This window comes from Erithacus rubecula (assembly GCF_903797595.1).
Source record: "Erithacus rubecula genome assembly, chromosome: 19".
NCBI lineage: Eukaryota > Metazoa > Chordata > Aves > Passeriformes > Muscicapidae > Erithacus > Erithacus rubecula.
In genome coordinates this window covers 12,749,586-12,775,194 of record NC_136671.1, presented here as the reverse complement: position 1 = coordinate 12,775,194, position 25,609 = coordinate 12,749,586, and the positions used below count along the sequence as shown (strand labels likewise).

At 47.3% G+C, this 25,609-nt stretch overlaps 1 protein-coding gene across 1 annotated transcript in view; it reads left to right on the top strand.

Annotated features, from left to right (window-relative positions):
- The window catches only part of LOC306810046 (transmembrane protein 132D-like), a 161,757-nt gene that overhangs the window by 40,143 nt on the left and 96,005 nt on the right, over positions 1-25,609 (top strand). Inside the window, exon 2 of the mRNA XM_079322106.1 lies at positions 326-1,214. Within this exon, the coding sequence (XP_079178232.1) occupies positions 326-1,214 (889 nt within the window). The remainder of the gene's footprint in view (positions 1-325; positions 1,215-25,609) is intronic.

Here is a 25,609-nt window from a genome sequence, read left to right as displayed (position 1 = left end):
TTTCTGATGTGCCTGTGCTGTGATCTGGGGCTGCAGGTGATGACTGGGTCACTTTGTCTCTGATGATAAATGTTTATTGTGAGTGGAGATGTGACCTTTGGTATGTGTAAACTTGAACAAGCCACTTCCTTTGACCTGGCTGTCATGCAGAATGTGTCATAAACCATTGTTTTCCAGGCTGATGAGATAAATCATCATCTGCGTGGACTGATGAGGTTATTGCCACTAACCCCAGCTGCAGCACTGTCCAGCTTCTCTGGAAGTGAGGTTATATCACAGCATGGGTGAAGATCTGATCTGTGAAACTCTCCTTTCCTTCCAACAGTGGCTGAGAGTCGTGGGATCCTGGAGAGCATCCAGAGATTCTCTTTGCTGCCCACGTACCTGCCCGTGACCTATCGCATCCACAACGCCGACGTCTCCTTCTTCCTCAAGGAGGCCAACCAGGACATCATGAGGAACTCCAGCCTGCAGTCCCGGGTCGAGTCCTTCCTCATCTACAAATCCAGGACCCCTCCGGTGCTGAACGCCAGCTACGGCCCCTTCTCCGTGGAGCAGCCGGTGCCGCGGGAGCTGATGCTGCCCTCCAGCCCCTTCGCCTCCAGCAGCCAGTTCACCTACAACTGGAAGCTGCAGGCCTCCATCCTGAGCAGCAAGATCTACCTGAGCAGGCCGCGGGTGCAGGTGCTGTTCCACGTGGCGGGCAGGGACTGGGACGAGCGCGGCCCCGCGGAGCCGCTGCCCTGCCTGCGCGTGTTCGCCTTCCGCGAGACGCGCCAGGTGCGCGGCAGCTGCCGCCTGCGGGGGGACCTGGGGCTCTGCCTGGCGCAGCTGGAGCTGCTGCCCGCCTGGTTCAGCCCCCCCAGCGCGCCCACGGGCCGCAGGAGGCAGCTGGAGCAGCTGCAGGGCAGCCCCGTGGAGCTCTACTACTCCATCCAGGCCGGGGACGGCAGAGGGGAGTGCGCCAAGGAGGAGCTCAGGAGGAGCAGCGGGGCGCGCTCGGGGCGCGGCGATGCCGATGAGTCGGGGCCCCCCCTGCAGAGGATCGGCAGCGTTTTCCTCTACCAGACACACGCTGCCCCCTCTCTCACTGAGATGAGGCTGGATCCTAACATTGCCATCCAGTACGCACCAAAGGCCGCCAAGCAAGGGGACATTGTGACTTTCCTCGTCTCCGTGGCTAAAAACTCGACGGAAGATCAGTTCACACTGAGGTAAGGATGCTTTGGGGGTTTTTTGGTACCTTGCTTTTTGTTTCTCTGCTCTTGGAAGTCACTTTCTTGATAAACTGCTTAACAGTCCAGCAGTTGCTGCTTTCCAAAAATTCTGTTGGCTTGGGTTGACCCTCCATTGGTTTGACTCTCCATTGCTTGGGTTGACTCTCCATTGCTTTGACTCTCCATTGCTTGGGTTGACTCTCCATTGCTTTGACTCTCCATTTCTCACGTTGTTCAGTCTGATACCTGTGAATTCTCTGAAATGTGATCTCATGCAGTCAGAGGCCTTTTCCTAACGTTGTCCTTTGAGGAATGCTTACAAAAATTGAAATGGTGGAACTGGGACATGCCTATGTACTGAGAGGAGACAACATCTAAATTCTTGAGTTGAGCTGCAGTTGGCAGTTCTCCTGATCTCTCACTGGACTCGTGTTGAGCTCCCCTTGTCCAGACAGCACAGCTGGGAGCTGCCAGCTGAGAGATCCCACCCAGCTGAGCCTTGGGATAAACCCCTTCCACATCCCCCATTCCAGGGCTGGACATGGGGCCAGGCTGTCAGTTCCTGAGCTCAGCTCTGCCTTGCCTGGACTGAGGAGTCACTCACATCTGGCACCTCTGGCTCTGGAGTAAAAGCCCAACCCTGCTTTTTTCCCTCTCCCCTTCCCCCAGGGAGGTTTGTGGGGGATTTCTGGGGGAAATGGTTTGCCTAAAATCAGGACATTTTCCCTTTGCAGGTGTGGGATGTACAAACTGAATAAGCACAGCACCTGGTTGCTGACTCAAGGGCAATTATTTCTTTTTTGAGAGGACAAACACCTCTCCTCACCACATCAGTTTCTCATCTTGTGAGTCAATCTAAGATTTAAATTGTTTCCTGAGTGCTGATTTCAAGGCAGACAATCCAAGTTCCTGATAGCAGGAAGTGTCCAGGGATGTCTTTATCTTTATTCTCTGTACTAATGCCTTAAAAGGGATCACATCATCAGACATGGAAACTTCTGCCACGTTTGAAAATAGGTTCATATTTAACCATTAAAAACAAGTAAGGTTAAAAAAAAATGTTTATTGTTTTTGCTCTGTAAATACAGAGTCGTAGAAATCACACTTCAAAGCATCTCTATTTCCATGAGCTGTAATCCATTAAAAGTGGAGCTGGTTACAACCATGGTAATTATGTTACATATACATTTACAAAATTTTCAGAAACCCTGCTTTGTTTAAATTAGGATGAAAACTCAGCACCTGAGCTTGTAAAGGAATTCTTCTGAAATGAATTTTCTGGAACAAAAAGGAAAAGATGTGTTTGAATTGCAGCTTTTCATTCTGAGATCTGAGGTATCATAAAACAAAACAAAAAAAAGCTAAAAATAGGGAGTGAATATCAGTTCAAAATGAAAAGTGTGGCATTCTTGTCTTACAAACAGCACTTTGGTGTTGCCTTTTAAAAACAAACTTTTGTAACAACTTGCTGATGCTTTGTTGAGTTTTGATTTCTCTTGACCTGCTTTTCTGAGAGTTCCTGGCTTGCAGACTCTGACCTGCTGCAGTGTCAGACTGGTTATAATATTATTTAAGAAGTCTTTCCTCCCCACCCCCAATGTAACTTTTATGAGGAATATTACATTAATTTTTATTTTGAACACATCCATTGTTTTTCAAAGTTCTGCCTTGAGTGGCAGCAAGATTTGGAACTATATTCATGAAGTGAGGCCAAGGGCTGCTGGCAAAATGCTTTTACCATTGCTTTTGCTCCAGTGGACTGGAAACTATGGCTTGAACAGATGGAAAATATAGGATATACAGGTCAAAAATGAAGAAACAGACATGCAAAACAGCCAAAAGTTAAAAATTACTCATCACTACTGAATATTTTCTGGTTTAGAACTGTTGTGCTTAGAGTAAACCCTGTCTCCTTTCTAATAGGAAATTGTCTTCAAGGGGAGCCTTCTAGAAACTTCTGAATACTGAAATATTCAGGAAAGGCACCTTTGGTTTTTGTCTTGTGCTGTTCTGCACAAGGGAAGATTTAGAGGAGTGCATGTGGAACTGATGGACTGCTTTTAATTTTGGGGGAGAGTGGGACCACAAGAGCCAAAGCCTGGGCTTTGTTTTTTAATGAGCTAGGGAAATTAAAAATATTTGTCTTGACTCTGTTATGAGCATGAGAGATGGAAGAATGGAAGGAGATAAAATATAGATGCTGGGTAAATATGGAATATTGCTGTAGCTTGAAAGCTTTGACTGGGCCTTAGGAAACTGAGGAATTTATTCAACACCTCCATCCCCTTTTCCACCTTCTTTTTCCCCTTTTCCACCTTCTTTTCACCTTTTTTACACACTGCTGGCTGAAGGCTCTTCTTCCTTCCCAGCATGGGTGCTGAAAGTTTCCTGGTGTTCACAGAAAATATTGCCTTGTTTTGCTGCTTTTCTGCAATTTCATGGTTCATGTATTGGAAACTGAAACTGAAGTGAGATCTTTATTTCAAGTGGTTTTTCTGAGAAAGGAAAATGTGAGGGATAATTTCACGTCAGTCCCTCCAAATGCTTTCAACAATTAAATCTCCAAGCTCTGGTGTTGCCCAGTTGCAATTCCTGTTTGCTGGAATTCTCTCAGTGCTGTTAACAGACATTGCAATCCCTGTGCAGTGTTCCCAAAGTCAGGAACAGCACTTTTCCAAATCCATACTCTACATACACTTCTTTGTGCTTTTTAGCTTCTTACTGTTTGTTTTGCTGGGCCTAATAAACATAACCTTGGTTTTGTTTTAAAGTCAACAGGATTGATACTTTCTGCTTGCAACCTTTTAAATTTGTTTTCCTATTTCTGGAGATGAATCAGCAAAGAAATTAGAGAGCTGGATTTGCCTTAAGCAACTGAGTGTCAGGCCTGCATACAATCATGAGTGAAAAAAAGCAGCAGCTCTTTTTCTTTTTGCAGTTATTCAATTTCTAATTATACTTAGTGAATCCTGGGTGAGGGAATGACTGAAGGTTGTAATAGAAACTCAAAAATCTCCAATATAGGGAGAAAAGTAAGTTTTTGTTTATAAAGTCTCAGTGCTATTTCTGTATTTGTAAACCCAAGTTGAGGGTTGTTTTATATAAAACTATTGAAAGGCTTTGTGGTTCCCTCTGGTATTTTTAATGATAATTGTGGGGATACAGGGACTGGTGTGAAATTGTGGTGGTGAATTAGCAGTGCTTACTGATAATTGGGAAGATTTTCCCCAAAAGGCCAGAAGAGTTTATGTTACATGAGTTTCTGTTATTCCCTGTTTTATCTAACAATCAATCAATAATAATCCAGCCAACATGAAAAGTGCTGAATAAATACATGAGGGGAGCAGAGCTGAGATCATTAGCACTCAATTTATACAGGAAGAAAATTGGAGCAAGACTGACATTTTATCAAATTACTTGTGTGTTCTTCTAAATCAAATCTTACTCTTTGTGCTGAACTGAGTCATATTTAGATAGCAGAAACAAATGGTGATCAGAAGGTTTCCAGTCCCATAAAATGAGAAGGGATTTTCCCTTTGCCTTGGATTATGTGGCTGTTTCATGGCACCCCAACCTCCTCTGCCAGATTGAAAAGAATCCTGTTGAACATTTTTTACTCCTCCTTCCATAACTCTGGTTCTATCAGTTAAAACATCCCCTTCCACATTCTGGTTTAAACAACTTCTAAAAATCTCGTAACTGAATTTTCCCCTCTCTTCTGACTATGAGAGAAAAGGAATTAAAAAAAAAAAAACAACCCAAAAAAAACAACCAAAAAATAAAACCCTAAATGTTTTCTCCTTTTGAAATGCAGCCTGTGCATTTCAGCTTTCCCAGTGCTGATGTGAAGATGGGTCAGACTCTGAGCTGGGAGAGTGACAGTGCTGTGTCTGTGGTTCCATGGCAATCCTGCTCTTTCCCACCAGGAGCTGGGTGGGATCCCCTCTGCTCCCCCAGAGGTTTCTGTGTGTTCACTAAGTGGGAATTAACTTTTCACAGCCTGTTTATGAGCCAGTCAAGCAAGTATAATTTTCTCCATCTTCTGGATGGCAGAATAGCTCTCCTGCACTGCTAAGTGACTTGCTAATGGCCCAAAATTGTCAGTGGCACTGTGGAGACAAGTGCTTAGAACTATTGACTTGCAGGGCACTTTGTTACCTCCTGTTGCACTCACAGATTGTATTAAGAAGAAAATAGTTCCTTCTGTTGAAATTATTCCAGTTAACATCCTCTGCCTCGAGAATCATCTCCCTTTGCCTGAGCAGGTGTCAGATCTGAGAGACAGATCCAGCAAACAATTTCCCACAGGAATGGCCTCTGCAGGCATCTGTTATTTCAGCATTGTTGCACTCAGGGACTGTTCTCCTGCTCTCACACCCACCCCAGAGCCTGGCTCCAGCCTGGGCAGGTGTGGTGGGAGCAGCAGTGCATTGTGCATGACAGCAATGCATTGCAGCAGTGCACTGTGCAGTGAGAGCAGCAGTGCATGGTGCATTGCATTGTGCAGTGTGAGCAGCAGTGCATTGTGCAGTGTGGGCAGCAGTTCATGGTGCATTTCATGGTGCAGTGTGGGCAGCAGTTCATGGGCAGCAGTGCATGGCAGCAGTGCATTGTGCAGTGAGAGCAGCAGTGCATGGTGCATAGCAGCAGTGCATTGTGTAGTGTGAGCAGCAGTGCATGGTGCAGTGCATGGTGCAGTGCATTGTGCAGTGTGAGCAGCAGTGCATGGTGCAGTGTGGGCAGTGTGCATGCTGCAGTGCATGGTGCATGGTGCAGTTCATTGTGCAGTGAGAGCAGCAGTGCATGCTGCAGTGCATTGTGCAGTGCATTGTGCATTGTGGGCAGCAGTGCATTGTGCACTGTGCAGTGCATGCTGCAGTGCATGCTGCAGTGTGGGGATGCTCTGCACTCAGCTCACTGTCCCAGCACACTGTTCAGGTGTATTTGCCTTGTCCTGCTGGAAGGACTCTGTTGGTGGCACTGGAGCTGCACTGTGTGGCTGCACTGCTGCCTTGCTGATCCAGCACTTCAGAGCTGCTGTTCTGCTGCATTCTGGAGCACTGTGAGATCTGCCTTGGCAAAACCAGTTTCTAATGGTAACTCATTAATTTAGGGAGCTGAAGAACATCAGCAGGAACCAACTTAACTCGATTATGGCTGGGAAATACAGGCTTGGGTTGTTTTTGTTGGTGGTTTGTTTCAAAAAGGGGAGGTCTGGGGGTACCACAAATCCCCAGTTTGTGGAGCTGGTGTCACAAGTGCTGTTTGCTTCCCCCAGAGCTGCTTGGCTCAGTGCAGACAGGAGCAGCCCCTCTGTGCTCAGCAGTGAGAGAGGAGCTGTCAGGCTGTGCTGGGAAGATGGGGAGGGAGATTGGCAGGCTGAGAGCTCCTGCTGTGCAGGTGCTGCTGCTGCCAAATCCTGGCTGGGGGGCTCAGGGGCAGGGCACAGGAACGGGCTCCCAGCCTGGGATAACCCCAGGGGCTCTGCTGGTCCAGGCAGGGATTGCTCCTTGTGCCATCAGATCATGATGAACGGGTCCCTTCCAGCTGCTCACACTCTCCTGCTTACTGCTGGCAAGTTTAGCAGCTCTCTTTTTATCTATATTTGGTGCCTGAATATCTAGAACATTCTTGTAAAACTTTGGGTCAAAGAACTCTTCCTCTAATATTCTAGTAAAACATGAAATCTCATCCAGGTCCAACAGGATTTTTTCCTGTTTCCAATTATGTAAAAATAAAGGCTAAGTACAGTGAGGAGTAAGACATTTAATGGGAGGGAAAACAGTCTTTGATTTGAAACTATTGGAAGAGTTCAACTTTTCAGTGTTGCTTTTGCATTTTTTAAGGGTTACATTTATCCAGGATGAGCACACTCATATGAAATGCATCAGGCAATCTCAAAGTGCATTTTTGATCACAAAAAAACGGGAACATTAGTTTCCTACTTCTAATGGCAAGTCTGAGCCCTTTTAGGTTTCTAAGGTGATTACTGAAACAGATGTGACAGATCCTTGTACCATCAGTGTGAAGCCATGGAAAGAATTGTCCTGTCACTCTGTCAGGTGGCAGAGTTGCACAGCTCAGTCGCTCTGCCAGTGCTCGGTCCCTGCTGGAGCCCTGAGCAGGGTGCTCCCAAGCACATCCAGTGCTCCCAGCACATCCCAGTGTTCATCCCAGTGCTCCCAGCACATCCCCAGTGCTCCCAGCACATCCAGTGTTCATCCCAGTGCTCCCCAGCACATCCCAGTGCTCCCAGCAGTGCTCCCAGCACAGCCCAGTGTTCCCAGCACATCCCGGAGTTCATCCCAGTGCTCCCAGTGTCATCCAGTGCTCCCAGCACATCCCAGTGTTCCCAGCACATCCCAGTGCTCCCAGCACAGCCCTAGTGTTCATCCCAGTGCTCCCAGAGCAGCCGTGTCCTGTCTGTCCTGCCCCTGCTCACTGGCACTCCCCAGTGCTCTGCAGTGCTTGCTGTGGCTCTTTTCTCAGGCTGCTGCCCCATTCCCCCTTCCCATGGCCAGAATTCAGTGGAACAGAGGGAAGGGAGCCTGCTGTTCCAGAAGCAATGTTTGTGCTGGTGGATCTCTTCAACCCCATCACAAAACAACCAACAGAACAGCCGGGGTGGATAGGTCATTGCACAGAATAATTGATCCCTGTTATAGCAGATAGAATCTGATCTAAATCTATAACAAACTAAATGGGGAAACCAAACCCTGGCTGTCAGGGCAGAGGTTTTGCCTTTGGGATGTTGGAACTGCCCAGCCTGGGATGGAGGGATGGCCAAACTGGGGGGCTCCTGGACACTGGATGCAGCTTTAGGAGCTCCATTTCTGAAGCACAGGGTCAGTGACACATTTGTGTGCAATATATTTCATATATTTAACACTTGTCATGTATTGAACAGCCCTGAGTGCAGGGTAGAGCTTGTGCTCAGTGTTTGCACATTTGGAGCCTGTGTCCAAGCCTGGGGAGTTTTGTTTGCATTAGTTATTAGTTATATGAGTGGTCTTTGAGTAAAGATGTTTGCATCCTGTTCTCCAGGAAGGACAGGACAGTTCTGAGCAGACAGAGCTGTGGGTTTGGGGCAGGGCAGGCTGTGCTGGACCCAGAGCCCAGCTCACCAAAGCTGGTGTGTCCCTCCAGTGGCTCTCTGAGCTGATGTAGGCAGGACAATCTGCTCTGAAGGAATGCAGGACACTTCATTTCCCTGCTTTTAATTGTGGTGTTCCCATTCCTTCCTCAGCTGTGACCTCTGTGCTTTCTAAAGGCTTAGCAACAAAAAAAACATCTCTTCAGAAATCTCAAAAAAACCCCATCTCTTCAGAAATCCTCAGATGCAGTGCCTCAGAGCTCTGAAGGGTTTGGGTTTAAGGATTGCCATCCTTCTGAGGAATTGCCTATTGCTTGTATTCATTACTAACAGGCTGAAAATGGCTTTAAATCACCTGCTGGCTTCTCCCTGCCTGTTTGCTTAGTTTATTATTTTATTTCAGGGACAGCATTTCCTGCACATAGGTCCTGAACTCTCAGACTTCATCCTCTGCAGCTAGAAATGCTAATTGACTCTGATTTATCAAATAAGAATAAATTAATTCTATGTTGAGAGGCTCTTTCTTAACCATGTCTGTGCCCCAGATTTAGCAGAGACAGTAATTGCTTTGCCAGTCTGTAAACTGTGAAAGAAAAATGTTCATCAGCAGCTGAACCATTGTTTGTGGATGAATTTGAACCCAGGAGGGGAAAGACAATTTTGGATGTTCCCACTGTAGTTCAGAGAGGTTTGAATAAACAGGGAGGGTCTGAAGGGGCTGGGCTGCAGCACAAGGCTGGAAAACCTGTGTGAGTTGACATTAGTTTTGATTAATTTTCAAAATATTCAAAAAGTTTTCAAAAGCCAAATTCTTCATGACCATACAGATGTTCAGCCCTCACTAAAACTTGATAAAGAGACCAAGCTCTAGGACTTGACATTTCTGCAGTGGCTGGGACCTTACTTTGGGACATGCAGGGTCCTGTCCAGCCTGGCAAGTTCCAGGAATTTACTGCAAGTTTTCCAATAAAGGAATAGTGAGAATTTCCTTTATTGTATTATTCTAGCTTCTTGACCCTTTTGTTGGAGGGAATATATTGTTAGTTAAAAATTCCCAGAGTGAGATACCTGCAGAGAAAAGCTCTGTGCTTTGAGATCTCGTATAATTAGGTGGATAAAAATTTGGAATGCCTGAAAAACCTCATGATTTAGCTAGAGATATTTAGGCTTCCTTAAGCAGCCAGAGCTGGTGATACTTTTCAGCTGTGAGGGAAGGCAGGAAGTGCTTGGCTGGGCACTTTTTGGAAAATAGACTTCAAATCTCAGTTTGGGAAGGTTTTAAAATAGCAAGCTGCTCACCACTTGCAAATGGCTGAACCAGGACTTAAATCAATAAATAAGGTGGCTGCAGGGAAAGAACTGAAAGAGAAAAAGGAGGAGGGAAGAGAGAAGGGCATTCCCCAAGATAAATTAACATCTGTGAAACAAGACACTTCTAAATGTATGCTAATGGCCCCAGTGTTTCCATATTCAATTAAGCAGTGAGCTGGCAGTGTCATCCCCATACATTCATTTACCAGGAGGAGGCTCCTCTGGGACAGCAGAGGTCCCATAATGAGCTGGTGTGGGCAGTAAGACATGATAATGCCTTCTCCAGAGGGAGCTGCCACTTTCGTCGTGCCATTTCCAACAAGAATTCACCTGCTGGAGGAGTTTTCCCTCTTCATTGTGGCAGGGTGGTCGTGGCTGCAGTGGCTCAGAACAGTTCTGAGAGCAGTGAGTTAGCAAAGCTTTTGTACTGAGTGTTCTCAGGCACTTGGAACCCAGGAGCAAGGGCTGCTGTCTGATAAATAATAATCACATGGATTATTGTTTGATAATAAAGGAGGACAGCAGCCCCTTCACTGCCCCACCCGCCGTGGATTTACTGTGGATTCCTTTCTGCTGTGTGCTGTTATTCATCAGCCTGATTTAAAGCATCAGCCCGGTTTGGCACTAGCAGGCTGTGGTGGGGCAGTGCCAGATGTTGGTCTGCAGATGTTGGTGTCCCCTGGGGCTGCTTGGCACTCTGAGTGTGGAGTGGCCCCTGGGAGCAGGTGGGTTTTTACAGCCCCCTCTGCACAATGAGTGCTCTCCCCTCTGGGCTCCTTTCAGGGCTGAGGTGCAGTGAAGGATCTCCAGCCCCTGCTCAAGCCACGAGCAATTGATGAAGAGATTGTCCAGCTGACAGTCCCTCACTCACCCTCTGAACTTGGAGTGCATTTGAGCGTGGAAATCATCCTCGGTGTTCTGTGTTCTCAGGCTGTGCTCAGGGTTTTTCTGTGTTTCCAGAGCACTGCTGGAATAGCTGCTCTGGATAGACTCAGTGTTTGTGAGCTTCCCCTGCTGCATTGTCTTAGCAGAATCTTGTGGGGATGGCACTTGGCAGAGATTGCTCTGGCCTCTCAGACAAAGTGATGGCTGTAATGTGCTTTTCTCATTTCTGAGAGGCACCAGGAGATTGACTGTACATTTGTTACTTCAGACACTATTGGCAAAATCTTTTTTTTTTCAATTATGGCAGACTTCTCATCTTCAGTGTGGCAGATGTGGCTTTTTCAAAAGCTGAGTGGAACTGCTGGAGCCTGGGAGGATGGCTCAGCTGAGGCATTCAGTTCCAGCCTGAAAAAAGCAGCCCCAGTGGAAGGTGAGCCCTTCCTTCTGTCCCAGTCTGGGCTGACTGGGTGTCACTGGGAAAAAACACAAACTGAACAAACTGTGTGTGCTAAAGTGTAGAATTCATTCACAGAGGTGCTGACAAGAAACTTGAGTAGTCAAAGGTGATGTTCTTTGGAGGGTGGTGTGAATATGCTGCTAAATGTGCCAGGAAGCTTTGGAAAAACTAGAAATTATTAGTATGTGGCTATCTGATATTTGTATTGCTTAAAACTGAGTAAATGCTAAGGCAGAAAAAAAAAGATGAAAAGGATTTTAGCACTTATAAGATTGTTTTATAAAAAACTACGAAACCTAAAGATAAAAATCAATCTCTGGCTGCATTTTTCAGCCGAGTGAGGCTGAATTGCCCAGTGTCCTGGAGAGCTGATCATTTCCCTTCAGGGCTAGCAGGAGCCTCAGAGCCCTGTGTGCTGTACAAACACACTACCAGGTTGTGAGATAGGTCAGATAACACAGGGCAACAGCAAGGAATTTCTTCTCCTTTTGTGCTTTAATAGACTCTTCTGCTCTGTTTGCTCTATGAGGAGCCAATAGATTTAATATCCAATTTCTCTCATCTGCTATCAGAATGCAAATGTGATGGCAGATGAATATACTTTCAAGAATACTTAACCTAATGGGCATGTAAAGCCTGGTAATTATCAGTTGTTTGTCTCCTGGTGTATAATGGGTTTCAGTAATAGGCACAAACCACACACTGAGCTCTTGGTGTGGGCCAGGACAGATCCAAGAGCAGCTCCTGCTCTTACAGTGGGAGCAAACAAAAAAGGAACACACTCATTGCAGTGGCTGCATTTTCAGTACCCTGTGAGTATCAACTGGATAACCAGGTTAGCAATCAAAATTCAGTGTTTAATCCACCTTTGGTCCAACAGCTACAGTGTCAGACTTCCTACACTTGTGGCTGACAGGAAAGGGTTAAATTGCAGCTTCTGACCCTCCCAAGCCCCATCTTGTATGGAAAAAAAACAAGCAAGAAAAATAACTCAAGGTCCATTACTCTCAAATTTGACAGCAGTGATGAAAGATAAAGCAAGATAATGGAACAGCAGCAGATAAAGTGAAGTTGAGCCATTTGCTCCCTGACTGCAGCACATTGAAGCCATTGGGGACAATCAGCTCCAGTGGCCTGAGCTGCACTGGCAATAAACACAGCAGTTTGTGTTCTACTTCATAATACATGTTTTCATTAGGGCTGCCACTACTGTGCCAACATTTTCTGAGATTCTGTTCCTCTTCTGTGGGCTGAAATATTTCAGCAGGGCTCAGATGTGGACTGATATCAACAGTGTGTGTTCCTCCAAAGGGAGTGTGAACAATGAACTGCTTTCCCCGGGGCTGAGGTCCCAGGGCAGGGATGGGGATGTGCAGAGAGGGGAGATGCTGTGCCAGGGCATGGGATGGGATGGGAGGGGATGAGGATGTGCATAGAGGGGAGATGCTGTGCCAGGGCATGGGATGGGATGGAATGGGAGGGGATGGGGATGTGCAGAAAGGGGAGATGCTGTGCCAGGGCAGGGATGGATGGGGATGTGCAGAGAGGGGAGATGCTGTGCCAGGGATGGATGGGGATGTGCAGAAGGGCTCAGAGATGCTGTGCCAGGGATGGGATGGGGATGTGCAGAAGGGGCTCAGAGATGCTGTGCCAGGGATGGATGAGGATGTGCAGAAGGGGCTCAGAGATGCTCTGCCAGAGCAGGGATGGGATGAAGATGTGCAGAAGGGGCTCAGAGGTTCTACTCTTCACCAAAACTGAGGCTTTCAAGTCAAGGTTCCTCCCCTTGAAGCTCCAGCCATGAAAAGAGGCTGCATTTTGTTTTTGCAGACATTTCTGGGGACTGCCGCGTTCTACCTGGGGCTGAGTGACAGTCTAAGGGCTGTGAAATCCCTCCCTGGCTTTGAAAACACAAAAGGAACGTCAGAGCCATCAGTTCAGCTGCAGCCTTGGCACTGAAGGGATGTCCCAGGGAGCGTGTAAATAAATCAGCGTTCAGCTCCAACAGGCTCTGGTAGAGGCTCACAGCTGTGGATTTCCAGATGTTGTGTTTGCAGGGTGTCAGCCCGGGCAGGGAATGGCTCTGGCTGCTGCACAGGAGCAGCTTTGCCATGCAGCAGGGATTCATTTGTCTAAAAGGAGCTACAAAGCCTAATTGAGCCCATAAATGTAACTCCCCCATCACCCTCTTAAAAGTTAGGTGCGGTAATCATGGATTTTTCAACGGAGCAATGTAAAGTTGAAAATGAGCTGCGAAATGTCTTTTAAAAGCTCTATTTTCTAAGTGATTAGCTCCCACTAAATCTGTGTGGCAGCGTGTGATCCGTGGCGAGCCCAGCTCTATTAGAATACTCTTATTTATGGCTGACCAATATAGACTCAGCTGCCACCATTTCACTCTCACAATCTGTTTTCTAAATAAAATCACAACTTAACCATATGCTTGACAGAATTATGTAGCAGCTTTAGTGTGTTTATTTTTCACTCTGCTGTGTGTATCAGTCCACACTCTGTTCTTTATTGCTGTTGTAAACTCGGCCGGGCCATTCATGCCCCGAGGGATGCAGAACAGGCATTTAGAGGCAGATTTGTCCAAAGATGCTGCAGAGGAGGAAGCATTCAAAATCCTTCAGAGATGCATTGCCCTTCCTTCACAACAATTTTAGTTTAAAGGGTTGAGATTCAGAGAAAATTGTTTGATGTACCAGTCTCCTTTTTTCCCCTCTTATTGGCAATCAATATTTCTTACAGCATGAAAAGGGAGCAAGTTGTTCAGATGTTGGGCTTCTCTTTGGTTTGGCCAGCACAGAAACAGAGCCTGGGTGCCTGTGCCACAATCATTTAATCTGTGGAGAACATTATCACTGATTGGGGGAATTAAAACCTGGCCAGCTGCCCTACAGAGCTCAGCAAGCCACCAGGAAATCTTGGTGGTTCCTGGGGAAAGGCTGGCTTGGAGCCAAACCAGACACAAACAGAGAGAGAAGACAAATGTATGTATTTCAATGGCAATAAATTGGGATTCAGCATTGCTCTGTATTCCTTTGGAGCTGAAAACTGAAGCTGTTAAAACAGACTGGGGAGAGGAGAATGGAGCTGCAGCAGGTGGGAAATGACACCTGGTTGTCACCCAGGCATACCTGGAGCCATGGGGAGAGCTGAGCCCCAGGCATCTGCTGTGGATTGTGCTGCTTGTGGTGGGGATTGTGCCTTGGCATTGTTTTTCCCTCTGCAGTTCGTGGCTGGTGCAGTCAGGGTGTTTTCCAGCACCTCCTGCTCTGAGCCAAGCTGCTCTGGGGCTGGGTCCTCTTGCAGTGAGGAGCTCCTGAAATTGGGTTATGGAAATTGAAAGGTGAATCTCGGGGTGGGGATGCAGAGATGGGATGCACACGGGGATTTTGTGGTGTTGAGTGTCTGCAGGGTGCAGGACAGAGCCAGGTGGGAGTGCAGGAATTCCAGCAGCCCAAATCCCCTGCCAGGCTGATGAGCTCTCCCTTGCTGAAACCTCCTCTGTGACCTCTGTATCCTGATGGGACTCGAAGCATTTCTGCCTTCAAAGTGACTTCACAGGACACTTCACTTCTTCTTGTGAGAAGAACATTGTAAGTGTCTTGCTGGAATTAATTCTGAGCTGACTTGCACCCAATTTCATTCAAATCAGGCAGTGCAGATGAGAGCTGGCAATTTGCATAGACACAGTAATTTGGAGAGGGCGTGCAGAAGAGCTTTTTAAAATCCACATGAGTTCGTGTCCTCAGCCTCTGAGCATGGGTAAAATCGAGGAGATTCTCAATTCTAAGTCCTTTTCTTTTTTTCCCCCCCTCTGACTCTCTTGTTTGCTCAAGTCCAATTATTCAGAACCAAAATATCCTATTATATCATGGGCTAAATAGGCACACTTTGCAGCTGTGCTGGGAGATGGGTGAGCATTTGAAAATGTGACTCTCCCATAGTGCTGTATGGTCATTAGTTTGAGTGTGTGCTGCAAATAACATTTTGAAGACCAGGTTTCCTTTTGACTTTGCATGAGACACAAGAATTATTGAAATAATGAGCTAAAGTCTTGTTTTAAACTGCATTCTGCTTCTTTAAGTGATATTTTGCTATAAATTTCAGTTTTGTCTAATGCTGCATTTAGCCATCTTTGGTTTGCAGCAGGTAATAGTCTTTTCCTGCATCACCACTGTCAGCAGCAGTTCAGTTTTAATTAATTCCCTGATCTGATCTGCAGGCAGTGCCATGGCACTGATCAGCCAGTGCTACCCAAATCTGCAGATAATGCTCTGATGAGGACTGTCACACCCACTGACCCACTTTCCACCTTTGACTTTGCTCTGCCCCAAGGACAAACTTAATGAACATTTGACATCAGGCCATTCATTCCAGCTGCAGGTACAGGCAGGATTTCCTGGCAGCCCTGCCTGCTGCATTCCCCAGGGCTGCCCTGGATTTCCTGGGCAGGTGGGATGAAAGTTGATCAGGACACACACATGGATGGCAGGGATGGCTCTGTCACAATCAGCATGGAGGGAAGGGCTTCAAATTACCCTTCAGGAGGGCCTGTCACATTTATTTTTGTTCTACTTCTCTTTTTCAGTGTCTGCCATTTTAGTAAATCTCCTCTAGCAGTCACTCCCAGACTACCAGGCGGATATTTTTGGAAGAGGAAGAATTTCTTTATTTGGCAGCAAAGTTTGGGGCTGATGCATTGCCCTTTGTGCTGTTGCAGACAGCCCTGCCTGGCTCTGCCCCGTGCAGGTGTGCCACAGGTGTGCCACAGGTGTGCCAGGTGCTCCAGCCAGCACCAGCTCTGCTCCCAAAACACAGAGGAGGTGGCAGGAGAAGCCTCTCCAAAGCAGCTGCTCCCACATTCCCCATCCCCATGGGCTGAACAGAGGAGGAGACTTCAGAGCCTCTGGGATTTAAAGTGGTTTTCCCCAAATTAGCCCTGTAGCTCTCAAAGATGTTTTCAGTATTAGCAAATAGGGATTCCTCAAACACATTAGGAGGTTTTTGTCACTGAGATATGGATGAATTACAGGCTTTGCTCTGGATTTTATACAATCCTAATGGACTGTAATCCTTGTAATACGACAGGTTTGTGCCTGAGATGACTAAAATATTTATCCCTGGCATCTTTCCTTTTCAGTCCATTTGTTCTCTCTCTCCTAAGTGAAAGCAATACATGGACAGCAAACCAGAGGTGTTTCATCAGTCTTTTATCAGCAGCCAGCACTAAAGCCAACAAGAAAGGTTGGGGTTTGAACAACAGTCATTGCACTGTGTTTTCTGTATTTCCTGACAAAGGCAGCTCCAATAGAACCTTTGTAGCCACACAGAGGAGACTGAAGCTTGCTTTTTCCAATTTAAATTAAATTAAAAGATTAAAGATTAAATTTTTAATCTTTGTTCCCCCAGCCCACACTGACCTGCAGCTCTGCATTGTCACCTTGGGGTGCCCATGCTTTGGGGCTCTTTCCCCCCCCAGCAGCTGGTGAAGGACAGATTTGGGTCCAGCTTTGGGCACTCCATGAGCTGTCAGTCCCTCCCAGGCTGTTTCTCTGTGGTTTTGCTCTTTGCTGGGAGCACGTGTGTGGTGTCACACAGTTTGCTGGCACTGGGGCTGCAGTTTAATTAGTGTGTGTCTAACGAGCCTGGGGCTGCTGTTCACAGGGCTGGTGATGCTCACCTTTGGTGTGGGCTCAGAATGGGGCTGCAATGGGAGCTCCTGTGGAAGAACCAGCCTGCAGAACACTCAGTGCCCCTCATTTCCCTGGCAGCTCTGGGCTGCTTCTTCAGTGCTTGTTGATTATCCTCTGCCTCCCTGCAGTTTGGGAATAAAACAGTGATTTGCAGAGCAATAGTGCTGTGCACATGTTTTGTGCAGGAGAAATTCCAGCTACAGCTGGGAAAATGTTCTTTGTGAAGCAGATTTGAACTCATTAAAAACCCCAAACCCACTGGAATACCCCCAAGGTGAGAGTGCTGTTGGTGCCACATCAGTGGCTGCTGTCTATCAGAAAGCTCCTCTCAGTTGTGTGGGTTTCTCAGTATTGTGAGTTTTAACCCAGTTATCCAAATACTCACATGGGTCATAGCTGAAACTGTGGCTCACCTCCCTTGGAGTTTAAAGGACGAGGGGAAAGTCAGTGTTTGATAAACTGATGATTTAAATTATTTCCTGGGCTCCTTTCCTGCAGTTTTTCTCTCCCCATCATTTCTTCAGGCTCGTGTTTCACCACTCTCATCACTTCATCATCCAGCTGTTGTGGTGATGTTTCAATTGCCTGCTGAAACAGCTTTTATTCTCCAGAGGGTTTTGTCCTACCAGCTGGCAGCTGGGGTACAACCTTTTTCCTTCCAAAAACAACTGTCTAGTGGTCACTTCTTCCTAGACTATTTTAAAACATAGCAAATGATTCGGAGTGTGAATGTTTTTGGCTGATTGCTGCTGGGCTTTTGCTGCAGAAGTAAAAAAAATGTCAGTCCTTGCCACAAGTCACATTCCTGCATGCCTGCTCATTAAAACTTTTAAATCTCTCTATTTTTCAACAGAGCAAATTGCTGCCTAAAATTCTTCTGCTTTAAACCCCGTGTCCAAGGCTACAAGGTTTTAATACAAAAGAGAAGAAAAATTCATGTGCACTTGAATTCTGGCTCAGTTTTAAGCTCCCATATTCTGTTTGATGGTGTTTGACTTTGAGCACTGATGAAGGACAGTGGGAGTTCTCACCAATTTGAGTCCCACAGGAGGGTCCTTAGAACAATTGTGAGCTGGGACAAGGAGCCTCTCACTCCTTCTCATCTTCCTTACATTGAAATGCACAAATAGAACAAAGCAGCCCAAGGATATGCAGGAAGTTTGGGGCTGAGAGGAGATGAGTTATTGGGGTTTTTTTTTAGGATTTATATGTGGAGAGGATTACCAGCTCTGTCTTGGAGAGCAATCAACAGGGAGGGTTTTGTGGTTTGTGTAAAATGATCTCTTCTGTGGCTCTTCCAAGATGAAATCAGCAGCAGGAGTGTGCTCTGGCTTGCACTGGAGCCACTGCTGCAGCTGGATGTGTGTGCCCTACATTAAGGGCACAGGATCATTTTGAGCAGTGTCATTTTTATATTAATTGAACTCCCTTCTGCCTCAGTGGCTGCACTCAGCTGTTGGGCTCTGCCTGCAGCAGAACTCCTTGCTGCTATTTAGCAAATGTTGCTTTGGTGGCCACTGGTGCAGATGACAGAAAGGTGGTTAAATGTGGCACTACAGAGCTGCAGTGCTCAGCCTGGATTTTATGTATATACAAAAACTCCTATTTGAATTGCTCAGTGAAAATCTGTTTTATGCCAACAGCAACTCTTTGGAGCAATGCAGGATGGGTTTTTTTCTCCCTTGAAGGATCTGCACCCTTTATTTCTACACTTCTTCCCATTCTCTTGACTGCAGCCCTGGTGCTGTAAACCTTAACTAATGTCATCAGGGGGAGGAAGCACCTTTGCAGAAAAGGTGAACTTTGCAGGCTCAGGATTTTTGCAGCATGTTCCATGATTTCTGTGCCTCAGATGCTGCTGTCTGAACCCCTGGCATGCATGGCACTGAGGGAAGGACAGGCACACACAGATCCAGGGGTCTCACACTGGGCCAAGCTAATGCCAATGTCCCAGTGCTGCCACTGGCTCCTGTGCCACCTCCTGGATGAGAGGATCCCTGTGGAAGGGAACTAAGTGTTCACAGCTCCTGTGATGTCCAGAAGATGATTTTATCTGCAGCTGTGAGAAGTTGCTAAGGAACAGAACCTGGATTTTGCTGATGGCTCTTGGTTAGTGCAGTGGAGCAATGTTCCTCCTGCTCTCAGCAATCCTCATCCTGTGTGAGGATGGGACTTGGAAACCCCTCAGAACTGCCCTGCTGCTGGAGTTTGAGGTGAACTCTTAGTAAAGAAGGTTTTTTGGTCACCTCCAGCAGCAGCAGCCTGTTCCCCAGGAGGGCTGGGGTTCCCAGTTCACTGGGAAGGTCTGCAAGGGCACTGGGCTCACACAGCATTTGTTGGGTTCAGCCCCTCCAGCAGAAGACAGGAGCATTTCTGGGGGTTCTGGATGTTACCTGTGGCTGCTGGTAGATGTTGGGCTCAGCTAGAAGCCCTGGCTCTAAATGCACACCCCTTGTCACTGAGCACCAGCCAGCTGGGGGGATTGGGGTGGTGGCTGCTTGATGAGTCAAAATTCCTCTAGTTTTGATTGCCAGCAGCATCCCCGCATTCAGGTCTTGTGGGAAGGTCATTGGCCTGAAGGAGAGTCTGCATCCCTCAGAAAATGGCTTTACTGTGTGCCCTCAGAGCAAGAGACTGTACCAGGTACTGCTTCTCAGACAAAACCAAAGAATTGCTTTGACCAGCCCCACTGCTGCTTGCTCTGTATAGAGAATATAAAGATCTATTCCTATTCCTGCAACTTTTTGCAAAACTCATGGTGCACATGAGTTTTTGCTTGGTTTTTTCCCCTTTTTCTGAGTTTAATGTTCTCAGCCAGTTCAAGTGAATCACAAGAATTCCCCTCCTTGCTGCTTTCCCCCTCAGCAGTGTCTGTACACACAGACCCTGAGCAGTGTCCTGCAGCTCTCTGGGAATGTTCTGTGGCTCTGTTCTCTTTTCCAGGGGCTGCAGGGTTCCCTGGGCTGTGCTCATCTCCATCCCATGCTGCTTGTGCTCTGCTGCCTGCTCCAGGGTGTGTTTGTCACCTGTGAAATGGGGCAGATGCCACTTTGTTTTCACTGCACACAGTGCCCAGCACTGTGCTTTGTTTTTCCTGTCTTCTCTTAAATCTCAGTCTAATTTTAAAAAATTGCTGGTTGCACAAGCTGTGCTGTTAGCAGCTTTGCTGCTGTTTGGCCAGGAATAAAAGGGATGTGCTGCATTGTTTGCTTTCTTACAAGCAATTTAGAAAGATTTCAGACCCTACATAACATTTTTTGCATTTATTTTGGAAACAGTGCTTTGAAGCAGTCCACGGGGCTCCCAACCACTTTAAATCAGCAGGCAGCACTATTTATCTTTGCCTTTCATTTTTGTAAGCAAACACCTTCCTGCACAGCCTGGAATACAGAAATGGTTTCTGTGCCTTTGGTGCTCAGTGTGCCAGGGCTGTGTCCTGCAGGGGAAGGGGCTGGGGGCTCTCCCTCCTGCCCTGAGCATCCTGAGCAGCCCAGGGATGCAGCCAGGTTGTGAGAACCCTGCTCCTGCCCTTTCTGCCTGCTTGGCAGCCCCAGGGTGATTCCTGCTGCCCCCCTGAGCTGGAGTGTCTCTGGAATTCTGCTTCCTGAGCTCCTCCCAATTCAGGGGCTTTCTGAAAATAAAATCTAATTCTGCTTCCCACTGAGGATGTGGCTCTTGCTGCCTTGGTTGGTGAGTAAATAGAGGTCAGAGCTGCAGACTCTGTATTTGTTTCTGCTTTGAATCCATTTGTATGCATCCTTTCCTTTTGGCTCTCCAGAGACTTGTGTGGTTTACATCTCACAAAAGATGTTTTTAGCAAGGACTTTGCTTGAAAGGCACAGGGATAAAACCTGGATGTGTGTAGTGTGTGCAGGTATGCAGGTATCTGCACCTGTGTGCATGCACACAAACTCAACCACAACAGGCAATTCTTGGCAGCCCATGAGACCCACATCACAGAGAAATCCATTTTATTTAACTCCTGCTAGGCACAGTTCAATTTCTGAAGCCTAAGTGGGCCTTGTGCCCTGCCACTAATTAAATTTCATTATAAGTCCACCTGGGCTATGTTTCTGTAATATCTCTGTTTGAGTGACAGTGGCTGGGTGTCTGTGTGGAATGGGTTTTCCTCCTGAAATGTTAATTAGGTGGAGAATGTGTTGTGCTTTGGAAAAGCTGCATTGCAAACCCATAGATAAACAGATTGATTTAATTTTAATCTGCTTTCATGGTGATGCATAATGATAACTGGTTTCTGTCTCACAGGGCTGAAAACCACAGACCTTAATAAGAGTTTGTGGCTATATCATACAGCTTTAAATAGCTTCTGTTGTGCAAGACTGCTCTCCATAAATTATTCTAACTCCATCAGCATCTCAGGGACTCCCCATTCTCTTCTGCTGTGGATTTTCAATCAGTGGAACTATTAGTGTAATCTGAAGAAACTTGGAGGTATCTTCTCTGAAAACAACTGACAACACTGGTTTGTACATCAAGTATTCAGTGGGGAGAGCAGAGCCAAAAAAAGCCTTGCAGCAGCCAGCTCTGCAGAGCCAAGCATGGCATCCAAATCCTGCCTTTTATGAGCCAAAATTAATTAGGGAATTAAAGGCAGACATTCAGATGGTTGGTATGGAGTGTCTTACTACATGAGATTTTTTTTTGTTTTCTGCCTTTCCTGCTGGACTGAGCAAGGTGCAATTCACTTCAGCCAGGCCTAGAACAGTTGGGCCCTTCTCAAAAATAGTCTTCCACTGAGCAAGTTTCAACTTTATAGGTTTCTTCCTGATGGGGAAATAATTTTTGGGTTTAATGGTCTAAATTTCCCCAGGGATTCATGGTAGACACAGACCCAGGAAGCCTTTGTACACTTGTTTTTCATGTGCTCACAGCAAACATGCCTGAAGTGGCTAAAAGGGCTGAGTTGTGCCTGTTTTCTCAATGACAGGCACATTTTATTTTTGATGTTCAAAGAGCCTCTCTCAGGCTCAAATCCTGCCCTGTATTGGCTTCAGCCATAAAAAGCAATGAAACTGCAGAGGGAGGCAAAAGAAGATGTGACCTTAACGTGCATAAATTCAGCATCACCCTGGTGCTGCCCATAAAACTGGCAATGGAAATGCTGGGAACACAAAATCCGGGCTCTCCTTGTGCTTTGGCTATTTTGGTCTAATCTACTGATTCTCAAATGGGGATAGATCCTGGCCCAAGGGTGGTTTTCAGGGAGACTGGAAAGGCAAAGGGCGTGTGCTGGATTTCCTGTGGGTGCTGTTTTACCTCTGGGTGCTGTTTTCTCTGAGTGTTGTTTTCTCTGGGTACTATTTTCTCTGAGTGTTGTTTTCTCTGGGTGCTGTTTTCTCTCTGGGTGCTGTTTTCTCTGGGTGCTGTTTTCTCTCTGGGTGCTGTTTTCTCTGAGTGTTGTTTTCTCTGGGTGCTATTTTCTCTGAGTGTTGTTTTCTCTGGGTGCTGTTTTCTCTGGGTGCTGTTTTACCCCTGGGTGCTGTTTTACCTCTGGGTGCTGTTTTCTCTGGGTGCTGTTTTCTCTCTGGGTGCTGTTTTCTCTGGGTGCTGTTTTCTCTGGGTGCTGTTTTCTCTGGGTGCTGTTTTCTCTCTGGGTGCTGTTTTCTCTGGGTGCTGTTTTCTCTGGGTGCTGTTTTCTCTCTGGGTGCTGTTTTCTCTGGGTGCTGTTTTCTCTGGGTGTTGTTTTCTCTCTGGGTGCTGTTTTCTCTGGGTGCTGTTTTCTCTCTGGGTGCTGTTTTCTCTGGGTGCTGTTTTCTCTGGGTGCTGTTTTATCTGTGGGTGCTGTTTTCTCTGGGTGCTGTTTTATCTGTGAGTGTTGTTTTCTCTGGGTGCTGTTTTCTCTCTGGATGCTGTTTTCTCTGGGTGCTGTTTTACCTCTGGGTGCTGTTTTCTCTGGGTGCTGTTTTCTCTGAGTGTTGTTTTCTCTGGGAATCTTGGCCTCATGCCTCCCCCTCTCTCCAGTCTCCACATCCCTCATCCCATCCCAGTGCTTCAGAGCTTTGCAGCTTCCCTGGCATTCCCCAACCTGCTGTCCCACTCTCCAGAATCTAAACCAAACTGTCCTGAAGCAAAGCCAGAACACCCATTGCTGTTTTCCATTTTTTATGGTATTTTTGTGCATTTGAGGGTGGCTCTTTGAGCACAGAGGCTCAGGGAGGGGAGGAGGTTGTGTGCAGCAGTGAAACATCAGCTGTGAATGTCAGAGGCAAGTTCTGCCATCACTGGAGCAGCACAGAGCTGGAATGAGCTGAGATCCTGCAGAGATGGCTGCAGTCAATGTCCCCACAGCACTGACAGATCCCTCTGCACTCACACCTGAGCAGCCCTGGCACTGTCCCCAGCAAAATGGGATCAGGGCACTGAGGGATGGACAAAAACAGGATCAGGGCACTGAGGGATGGACAAAAACAGGATCAGGGCAATGAGGGATGGATAAAAACAGGATCAGGGCACTGAGGGATGGACAAAAACAGGATCAGGACACTGAGGGATGGACAAAAATGGGCTCAGGGCAATGAGAGATGGACAAAAACAGGATCAGGGCACTGAGGGATGGATTAAAATGGGCTCAGGGCACTGAGGGATGGACAAAAACAGGATCAGGGCACTGAGGGATGGACAAAAACAGGATCAGGGCAATGAGGGATGGATAAAAACAGGATCAGGGCACTGAGGGATGGATAAAAATGGGCTCAGGGCACTGAGGGATGGATTAAAATGGGCTCAGGGCACTGAGGGATGGACAAAAACAGGATCAGGGCAATGAGAGATGGACAAAAACAGGATCAGGGCACTGAGGGATGGACAAAAATGGGCTCAGGGCACTGAGGGATGGATTAAAATGGGCTCAGGGCAATGAGGGATGGACAAAAACAGGATCAGGGCACTGAGGGATGGACAAAAACAGGATCAGGGCAGTGAGGGATGGATAAAAACAGGATCAGGGCACTGAGGGATGGACAAAAACGGGCTCAGGGCAATGAAGGATGGATAAAAACAGGATCAGGGCACTGAGGGATGGATTAAAATGGGCTCAGGGCAGTAAGGGATGGACAAAAATAGGTTCAGGGCAATGAGAGATGGACAAACAGGATCAGAACAATGAGACATGGAAAAACGGGCTCAGGGCAGTGAGGGATGAACAAAAACAGGCTCAGGGCAGTGAGGGATGGATAAAAACGGGCTCAGGGCAGTGAGGGATGAACAAAAACAGGCTCAGGGCAGTGAGGGATGGATAAAAACGGGCTCAGGGCAGTGAGGGATGAACAAAAACAGGCTCAGGGCAGTGAGGGATGGATAAAAACGGGCTCAGGGCAGTGAGGGATGAACAAAAACAGGCTCAGGGCAGTGAGGGGTGGATAAAAACAGGCTCAGGGCACTGAGGGATGAACAAAAATGGGCTCAGGGCAGTGAGGGATGGATACAAACAGGCTCAGGGTAATAAGGGATGGACAAAAATGGGCTCAGGGCAGTGAGGGATGTTGGGCATTTGCAGGGCAGGGCTGGAACACCTGCAGGGTTCTGTGCAGGGAGTGTTGTGCTGCTGGCTGCCATCAGTGTGACTCTGCAGTGGGTACAACCAGAGCTGATTTCTTTATTTCATGCCACGAGAAGCTGTGGTCAGGTCTGTTCCTGCTCACATTCTGCTTGTTTTGGAGTGAGAGGGGTGATGGAGGGAAGGGCTCTGCCAGCCCTGCTGCCCAAGGAGGAGCACTGGCAAAGGGGGGCTCTGCATCTCTCCAGGGCTGGTTAAGGTCAGGCTCTGGGCAGCAACAAACACTGAAGATAAACAGAAATAGAAGCCCCTTGCAGTTATTTCTGAGATGCTTTGGGGAGATGCAGTGACAGGGCAAACTCAGAGGCTGCTGTGGTGTCTGTAGGTGCCCAGGAGCTCTCAGAAATCCCCTCTGCATACAATTTATCTGCCACCGGTGACAGGATGACAGCAGCAGGAGCAGGGTGTTAACAGCCTCCCTTTTCTGTCCCTCCTTTGATGTTGGAAGCAGCTCTCTTCTTCACAACACCCTGAAAGGTTCCTGCAGATCTTGGCCCCGAGCATTTCCAGTAATGAAAAACAAGCTGCAGTGCCAGGCTCTAAAGCATCTTCATCTGGGGCTGTCCAGGGCTGGGACTGCCTGCTGGTTTGTACTTGGGGCTGGGAAGGGGAGGCTGTGACACGGGTGTGATCTCTGTGTGACACGGGTATGATCTCTGTGTGACACTGGTGTGACACTGGTGTGATCTCTGTGTGACACTGGTGTGATCTCTGTGTGACACTGGTGTGACACTGGTGTGACACTGGTGTGATCTCTGTGTGACACTGGTGTGATCTCTGTGTGACACTGGTGTGATATTCTGTTCCCCTCTCCCAACACTTCTCTGAGCCATTCCCAGCCCTGGCAGGGCTGAACACTGAGTGTTAACTGGTTACAAACTGCAGAGACTGGGGATGCTGGACCAGACACTGTGATAAATGAGAGAGGACGTGGGCTGTGTTTTAATTGGAGTTGCAGCCTCTTCCATCACTGGAGTAAACACAGCATTTGCTGGGTCATGGGAGAGGATTGGGAATCACTATCTTTATGCACTGAGGTAATGCATTTCCTTGATTTCAGTTGTGATCTATTGATTCTGGGAGTTCCTCCTGTGGTTTTTCTTTGCTTCTGCCTTGCCTTGCTTTGCTCCCTGCCAGCAGTGACGAGGTTTCAGGGATGTGGGCTCCCAAGGGCTCTGTTTGCTGGGATTGATTTGGTGCAGAGAGCCTGGGTCAGTGATGTGTGAGCAGTGATTCAGAGGTAAATAACAGCCAGGAAGGTGTTTGTTGGATGGGCTCCACATTTGAAAAGAAGCAACAACCCAAACCAGCCACAATCCAAATGCTGCTGGCCTTCCTCCTCCTCTGCCCAAACTGGGGTGATGGGCA